Genomic DNA, 9,069 nt, shown 5'->3' on the forward strand with positions numbered 1-9,069 from the left:
CTTCGGGGTCGCGTGGGATGAGCTCGGGGTCGACGGATCTGGAGGTGAAGGACTCGGATCCGCTACCCGCCATGCCAGAGACGACCGGAAGTCGCCAGAGACGAGCTTGGGTGGCGGAGGGGAGTGGAGTGAAGTGGCTAGGATTTCGTCCGACGAGCAGATGGGGAGGAATTTATGTGGGGTCGGGTGGGCCAGCATGGGCCGGGTTCGGGCGCCCCCATATCCGCCCCTTATTTGGGCTTGATATGAGGGGTGCTGATCATCCCGGGCGTTTGAGGGGACAGTGATCGGGCGGCCCATCCGAATGTATAAGGCGGGTTTGAGGTGCCCGACTGTAGATGCTCTTAGAGCAACTCTAGCAGACCCCTTATAACGCAGACCCTTATAACGTGTTTACCATTCACGGAAAACGTGTTTTGCAGGATGCGGCCGAACAGACCACGCATAGCGGAACTGTAAAAGAGAATATGCTGCCCACGCCAGCCCGCAAAACGTGTGATTTTTCTGAATTTGATACATATCACATATTACATAGAATTACGAATTCAATATAACATAAAATGCGACTATTATGAATTCAAATTACAATAATTATTCAAATCACCAAATTAAACTAATAATTCAATACAACAATTGTCCCGAATACAACAATGATACCGGTCACAGATGAATTAAATGAAATGAATGTAAATTGGCCGATGCATTTTCCATTGGTGCTCAATGCCTTTGGCCATGCCTTTGCAAATGATGCTCAATGAGGTCCTCCTGAAGCGGATTGTGGGTGTTTGTCCCTTCAATTTGCCGGTATGTCTGAAGGAATACTTGTATGCGATCAGGGTCTCTAGTTGGCTTCACACAGCTACCGACATTGTCATAGAAGAACTCCAAGTTCATGTCCTCTCCTCTTTGATGATCATGTTATGAAGAATCACACAACATATCATGATGTTGCTCAGCGTTTTATTGTCCCAAAACGAGCAGGACCACGAATAATGGAAAATCTAGTTTACAAAACCCCAAAGGCTCTTTCAATATCTTTCCGGGCAACCTCTTGTACCTTGGCAAATTCAATATGCTTCTTGGTTTTGGGTTTTTTAATGCTCTTGACAAATGTACACCAAGAAGGGTAAAAACCTTATGCAAGATAGTACCCCTTTGTGTACTCATACCTATTCACCGTGAAGTTGCAAGCAGGAGCATCACCATTATCAAGTATAGCAAACAAATGAGACCGGTGCACCACATTGATATCATTGAGAGTACCCGGCATCACAAAAAAACAATGCCAAATCCATAAATCCTTGGATGCTATGGTCCCTAGCACAATTGTCCCCTTGCTAGACTTGCCAGAAAACTGCCCGTGCTATGCCTTCGGGCAGTTTTTCCAAGTCCAATGCATGCAATCAATGCTTCCTAGCATGTCGGGCCAACCTCGCTTCTCATTTGCTGCCATCAACTTTTTAGTCTATTCCTTGTTGGGTGCACGAAGATAGATAAGACCAAAAACGTGGATGATCACTTTGGCGAACCTACGCACTGACTCAATTGTAGTATCTTCCAATGCGAAGATACTTGTCGGCATAGTCAGCCTGAATGCCATATGCAATCACCCGCATAGCTGCCAAGATTTTTTGATATGTGCTAAAACCCAACAAGCCCGCAACATTTCTCCTTTGAGTAAAAACCCGACAATTGTCCTCGCAAGCTTGCACTATTTTCATGAAAAGGGATCGGCGCATTCGACACCTTCTCCGAAAGAGGTGCGGCGGATAGGTATGATTGTCCGCGAAGTAGTCTTGCATCAACATCGTGCTCCCGAGCTGGCGGTTGCGAGGGATGCAAAGACGGCCGATGTTAGATCCCCGCCTTCTCTTGCGGTTTTGATCCTCGGTCTCCTTCACAGCTAGGACCGCCACCACCATCTGCTGCTGATGGCGCTCGAGCATCAACTCAATGTCTGAGTCGTCGGACGAGGAAGAATCCTCGAGCAAAAATTGGTCGCAAGGGCTCAAATCCATCTACAAAACCGGATCCGAGCTCGCACCAACGAAATTTGAACACGTACGGGCGAGCTACAAGGGGAAAAAATGGGCTCACCGGCTGCGGTCGATTCAGGGCAGTGGCGACTCGGCGGCGGTCGATCCGGGGCAGCGGCGACTCGGCGGCGGCTCGGCTCGGCTGATCGGGGCGCCGACAAGTGGACCAGGGTGTAGTGCGGCCCGGCGCACTATTCCGTTGGCGAAAGTGGCCGAAAACGCAGGCGGCGGGGCGGGCGGCCACGGTGGCGAGCGGCTGCGAGAGGGGATGTAGGGAACGAGTGCGCTGAAATGTCCCTCCTGCCAACCTTTTTTGCGGGATACAGGGCCCCGACGGGTTGGGGAAACCTGGGTTTTCGCGGATCGGATGGGGCAATTTACCGCACCCCTTAAAGTTTTTTAAGGTGGGACGTGTTTACGGTTTCTATCGGGCAATTTTTTTTTCAGTCGAAACTGTAAACGGGCGGTTATTTTGCAGGTCGGGCCATTTTAAAAGGTGTGATAGAGTTGCTTTTAGTACGCGCGAACCTATGCTCTTTATTCTGCTCATCTTCTTTGTTGTAGCGGCGCGTGCTCCTGGCTTTGCACTCTCCGGGGGGACCGGGGAAGGTAAAACACTAGTGAGAACTGACAACTGACCAGTGCTAAACCGTCCGCGAGGTGCGCGCGCGGCAGGCGAGGATGGTTGAGAAGAAGCCGAGGGTTGTCATAGTGGGCGCGGGCATAGCCGGACTCTCGGCGGCGCAGCAGCTATGCGGCGCGGGCCGGGACAAGTTAGAGGTGGTGGTGGTGGAGGCTGGCTGCCGCGCTGGTGGCCGGGTATACACGTCCGAGTTCGCCGGCCATCGTCTCGAGATGGGCGCTACGTGGGTGCAGGGCATCGTCGGGAGCCCCGTGTACGCGCTGGCGCGGGAAGCAGGCGCGCTCCGGCAGGAGGCCGCGGACCTCCCTTACGAGCGCATGGACGGGTTCCCTGACAGCGTCCTGACTGTCGCCGAGGGCGGCGATGTCGTCGACGCGGTGACGGTGGCCAAGCCGATCGAGGAGCTGTACAGGGACATGATGGAGGCCGCGCGTGCCGGTGAGGCTGTCGGCGGAGGGGGTGTGGAGGATTACCTGCGCCGGGGGCTCCGAGCGTACCAGGCGGCGCGCCCGGGCGGGAGCAAGGAGCTGGAGGAGGTCGAGCAGGCGCTGCTTGTCATGCACATCAACCGGGAGCGCACGGACACCTCCGCCGACGATCTCGGCGACCTTGACCTCGCGGCCGAGGGCGAGTACCGCGACTTCCCCGGCGACCACGTCACGATCCCCGGTGGGTACACCCGCGTGGTGGAGCACCTCGCCGCCGCGCTCCCGCCCGGCACTGTCCGCCTCGGCCTCCGCCTCCGTCGTCTCGACTGGGGCGAAACCCCCGTGCGCCTCCACTTTGCCGATGAGGCGACGACGACGCTCACCGCTGACCACGTCATCCTCACGGTCTCGCTGGGCGTCCTCAAGGCGAGCATCGGCGAGGACGTGTCCGCTGCGGGTGCAATCGCCTTCGACCCGCCGCTCCCACAGTTCAAGCGTGAGGCCGTCGCGCGGCTGGGATTCGGTGTCGTGGACAAGCTGTTTATCGAGCTGGAGGACGTGGAGATGCCGGAACCGGATGGCGACGACGAGCAGCAAGCCAGGACGGCCCCGCCGACTTTCCCGTTCCTGCACATGGCCTTCGTCGGAGACGTGGCGAAGATCCCGTGGTGGATGCGCGGCACCGAGTCAGTGTGCCCCGTCCACGCGGGCTCCACCGTGGCGCTCGCGTGGTTCGCCGGGCGGGAGGCCGCGCACCTCGAGTCGCTCCCCGACGACGAGGTCATCCGCGCGGTCCACTCCACGCTGGAATCCTTTCTCCCGGGCCCACCTCGCCGCTGCAGCGGGGCAGGCGCGGGGGCGACCCCACGGCGGAGGGTGAGGAGAATCAAGAGGAGCGGGTGGGCGACGGACCCGCTGTTCCTCGGGTCCTACAGCTACGTCGCCGTCGGGTCAAGCGGCGAGGATCTTGATCGGATGGCAGAGCCGCTCCCGCGCGGACCGGAGGCCGGTCGGACGCCGCTGAGCGTGCTGTTCGCCGGCGAGGCGACGCAACGGACGCACTACTCGACGACGCACGCGGCCTACCTGAGCGGCGTACGGGAGGCCGACCGGCTGCTGCAGCACTACCGCTGAGATTTGTTTTGGACCTTTCCTAGACGGCGACCCGCGATCCGATCGTTCGACTCGATCGAGCCCTGTATCCGTGGAAGGTAGCTAGGCTAAGTTATTGTTGGTATGTCGCTCTATTGACATATAATGATATGAAAATACGGAGGATTTGATATATTTGCAGTAGGTAAGTCACCTACTGTTTTTCTGTCTTTTCTTTGAAGATGGAGGTTGTGGTGGTGCCTTGAGGCTTGAGCTCTTCAGTTCTTCCGTGAGCAAGTGACAACATTCTCTGTACTTCCTTTCTTGCTTGCTTTCTCTTTGCTACTTGTCCTTTTTTTTATTGTTCATTTTATCACAATTATTGATTGTTCATCTTTGCTACTTGTCCTTGTTGTTGGGTTTAGCAGCGTAGCAGCTAGTGGCTGCGTTTCGTGTCGGCTTATTAAAGCATCTACAGCCGGCCATCTCAAACCCATGTCAAACGGGAAAATATCAGGTGATACCAGCTCTTAGATGATGCCATGATATCAATATGTAAAATTTAAATTTAAACATGTCAAAAAATTCTGAAAAAAACATGTATGTTCACAATACATATGTTGACAACCGCTAAAAATTTCAGATCAAAATTCGAAATAGAGAAGGAGAAAGAAAAAGACAAATCCATCATAAATAGTGTCAAAAGAAGACAAAAGTTAGAATGACACTATTCACATATGAATTTGTCTTTTTTGTTTCTCTTTGTGTATTTCAAATTTTGATCTAAATTTTTTAGGGGTTGTCGACATATGTTTTGTGAACATCCGTGATTTTTTTCAGATTTTTTTGACAAGTTTAAATTTGAGTTTTTCAAGTTGGTATCATGGTATCATGTAAGCAATGGTATCACCTGATACGTCCCCCATGTCAAACGTCCGCCTGGACAGTTTGGTCACTGACCGATTATAAAAGTTTGATCCATACAAGCTCCTTAAATGGGTCTTAAATGTTCGGACAGACCGGCGCCCCTTATATCCACTCCAAATATGGAGCGGATATGGGGTCGCCCGGGTGCGTCCGCCCGGACCTGACAACCCTACCCCACCGTTATTTGCACCAAATCCACCAAACGATTCCTCCTCCTCTCGCCTCCCTCCTACCTTTCTCGCGCCCGAGCCCTCGCCGTCTGCCACCCTTACTCCCCATCCTCACCACTGATTCCGATCCGCCATCCTAGATGTCGTCCAGCTCGTCCCCGACCGCCGCGACGGAGACTGTGTCCGCCTCATCCGTCCTTCATCGGCTCAGTCGTGCAAGGCGGAGAACGTCGCCCGGAAGATGCGGCAATGCTGGCAGCGAGGGAGGGAAGCGGCGGCAACGATGTGGCAAAGAGGTGCGGAAATGGAGAAGCAGATGTCCCCCTACCGCGCCCGGAACCCCGCACCCCATCCACCCGTTCGCCGTCGCGGATTGCGCTGTTGGACCACGTTGGGACAGAGGAGGATCCGACGGCCGGTTGGGCCACTTCGAAGAGCTTTCCACCCACGCAGATGTCGGCGGTGGACGTATGCCACGCGTCGGAACTCGTTCAGGCGCGGATGAGCACGGGCACCGGCGGCGTCCGGGCTGCCTGCGACATGTTCGACGGAATGACACAACAAGAGTCGATATGTTTTTACTGCTCCTGTCCAACCAAAGTTGCATATGGCATGTTCATTGTTTTGCATAGACCGCTAGTTCATTTCGAACATGATGAATGCTTGCAAACCATGATCATCTACGAGGCATTCATGTCAAACATAATCAATGACAATGAAGGACCGACCCAAATGGAGTACAAATTGGGGGCACCGCATTTGAAGTTGGGACAACATCCGATCTCAATCCGAGCAAGAAGAAGAAGAAGAAGGGGAAGACGATGAAGGCAAGAAGTCTGGCATTCTCAACATCTTGTTGGTCAAAGCTTGGTTGGCCACAACAATGGATCCAATATGTGACACCGAGCAAAAGAGGAACAAGTATCGAGAGAAGATATGGAAGGAGTCACGAACAAAAGGAATATGTGGCGCCGCATTCTGTCGTGACCAATCGCAATGTGGCATCTCTCCAACATCGACAGTGAATCATCCAAGAGGAAGTGAACAAGTACGTCGGCTACTACTCACAAGTGACCAAACGTCCTTAGAGTGGGATGAGAGTGGAAACTCATGTAAGCTCAATTGCTTCATCTTGTAATCATTTGCATATGCTTCTTGTGTTTGCATTCTCGTGCTCATACATGTTGTTTGCTAGATGGTGGTGGCGGCCACTTTGTATCACGAGATGGAGAAGAAGCCATATGCTTTTAGCCGTTGTTTGATCATATTGAATGGAGTGCCAAAGTGGACACAACATGTGGCTGATCTCAAGGCCGACAAGAACAGGAATGATGGCTCAATCTCCCACCAATAAATTGGGTTGGAAGATGAAGAGGACGATATTGCCTTCGAGAATGGAAGAGACACCGTGCCAAAGGATAACCGACAAGCCATGGGAAACAAGTGGGAGAAGGCAAGGGCCTCCCATGACGTTGCAGCTACAAAAATGTCCTCCACATGGATGGGCATTTTTCGGCAAGGGAGAACAAGAAAGAGGGTAGGTACAAGATCATGTTGGATGCAAAAGGATAGGATGTAATTGGACCAAAAGAGGGCGGAGAAGAAGCTAGAAATTGAGAGGGGGAAGATCGAGTTGGATAAGAAAGAGGCGGTGATCAAATGGGAGCTCGAGAAGGCCAAGACATTTGGAGAGGTTGAGCTTGAGAAGGAGAGGTTGCAAATCGCACGGGACGCAGAGGATGTGAAGATCGTGTTGGCGGACAGAACCCTCTTGTATGAGCATGCAAAGAAGTGGCTATAGAGAAGAAGAAGGAGATCAACAAGAATAGGGAGTACGAGGCGGCGAGGGCGGCTGCGGCAGCAGTGGGGCATGCGACAAGGATGCAAGCGGTGTTGGAAATATGCCCTATATGCAATAATATTTGTATTATTATATTTCCATATTCAAAATCAAAGAGTTTATATTCTATTCTATAACTGCTATGATCCTAGAATATGCGATTTAGTGGGAAACTCATATGCACATGTGGAATAATAAACGGTTAAATAAAAGATTCCTAGTCTTGTCTCTAGGACTAGCTCAAGCGTTGGTGGTGTTCAAGTTTTCTGGATCTTAGGATATCGTTGAGTGTAACGATAGTCCTAAAACAACACTGAGATTATGATGTTGGAAAAACGATCATATTGAATCGGCCAAACTTCGTTTGTTGTGAATTGGATTAATATCATCTATATTCAATTGTAATAACATGGAGTGTTAACGTGTGATATTGCTCCTTGGACCATGAGAGTATCGTGGTCACTTCTTACCATACGATGGGCTTTGGGGTTGCTCAAATGTCATGTGTAACACGGTGATCATAGCGACAGCTTATGGGTTCATCGGAAAGTTTGACAAGTGGTCGGATAGCTCAAGAGTGGGATTTGCTCCTCCAACGATGGATAACTATTTTTTAGGACCTCTAGGTGTGATGGCATCAGTCATAGTCTAGCCAAACACAAGTGAGTTCACCACGAGGATGCCGAAACACAATAACGAGAAAGAAGAGCAAAACCGATAACGAGGATTTCGGTATAATGAGCATAGTGATTACTCTGGAGGATACGATGCATCCCAGGTTTTGTGAAGTATCACGAAGCAAAGGGAACATCACATGATAACCAAAGTTTAACTCACATATCATTCATGTGCTCACAGGGATCGATATGGACGTCCACGGTCCCGCTGTCGGTCATTGAACAAACGGTTCCATTCATGTGTATGAGTTACCGAACCTATGGGGTTACAAGCTTAAGGAAATCACGATCTTCTGAGTGTTAGTAGGTCGGAAATGATGAGAATATATTTTTGTAATTGTTTCATGAACATTCAAAGTATTTCCGAGAGGATCCAAAAGCGTTCTAGGGTCACCTGAAGGGTTTCGGTGAATATTGGGTAATACCTGGTATTACCGATATATTATATATATGTGGAAAATGTTTACAAAGACAATGGCATCATGAGCAGTTATATGAGTAGGTACATGTTGCGATCTAGATCACATGTGATTGTGAGGGTTGATGTTCTTGCTATGCTTCCTTCGAGTGTTGCTTGAGTTCAATTCATCGACGACATGGTGTCGCTTTTTACAAGGTTCTGACTATCGATAGGCTCTGGCTATCAACGATTTGCTAACAGTTCCTTGGGCTTCACCATAGTTGATAATGGTGAACCGTTGCATACACAAGAGGGCGCAGAAGATGGATGATCTTCTAGGGGGTCACGCCTATTTGACGAAGTTTAGTGTGAGGCTAGATTTTTTTATTAAGTCTCTTGTTTCACACACCTTGAAACTTAATCTAGCATCAAGAATCATCGCTTAAATTGTGGACATAAGTAGCTAGTATTACTTGTTAAAACTGGTTAACCGCGTACTAAAATTTGCTAAAACCGATGAGAGGACGTCTAACTTGGTTTTGCATGGTATGCATATGATGTCGTATAGCCTTCGTCATGGTAATGAGTTTATGTATGAGATGGTTATATGTTGTAATGTTAAGTGGCATGCGCGTCATGGCATGATGGTTGGAGCCACGAGATTGCCACGTTAATGTAAATATTGTAGAGATAGCCTACATGTTACAGGTGACGATGGCAACCGTGCACAGAGGACCCCGACGTGGAGAAGGTATACTCGGCACGAGACGAGGAGCTATAATTTTGTGCCACCGCAGAATTTCTGAATATGGTGCCACAACAACATTTTCTGAAACGGCCACCACAACAACGTTAC

The 9,069-nt window shown here is 50.6% G+C and overlaps 1 protein-coding gene across 1 annotated transcript; it reads left to right on the forward strand.

Annotated features, from left to right (window-relative positions):
* The first annotated feature begins 2,639 nt into the window (after positions 1 to 2,639).
* Positions 2,640 to 4,517, forward strand: LOC123070379 (polyamine oxidase 1-like). The gene has a single exon (XM_044493573.1). It carries the CDS (start codon positions 2,718 to 2,720, stop codon positions 4,239 to 4,241), a length of 1,524 nt encoding a protein of 507 aa, XP_044349508.1. The 5' UTR covers positions 2,640 to 2,717; the 3' UTR covers positions 4,242 to 4,517.
* Positions 4,518 to 9,069: the final 4,552 nt, after the last annotated feature.

Source organism: Triticum aestivum, chromosome 3B (genome assembly GCF_018294505.1).
Source record: "Triticum aestivum cultivar Chinese Spring chromosome 3B, IWGSC CS RefSeq v2.1, whole genome shotgun sequence".
Lineage (NCBI taxonomy): Eukaryota > Viridiplantae > Streptophyta > Magnoliopsida > Poales > Poaceae > Triticum > Triticum aestivum.

Bases quoted from the DNA above. Each gene is read 5' to 3' on its own strand.
- LOC123070379 (XM_044493573.1), top strand. From the start codon at position 2,718: ATGGTTGAGAAGAAGCCGAGGGTTGTCATAGTGGGCGCGGGCATAGCC.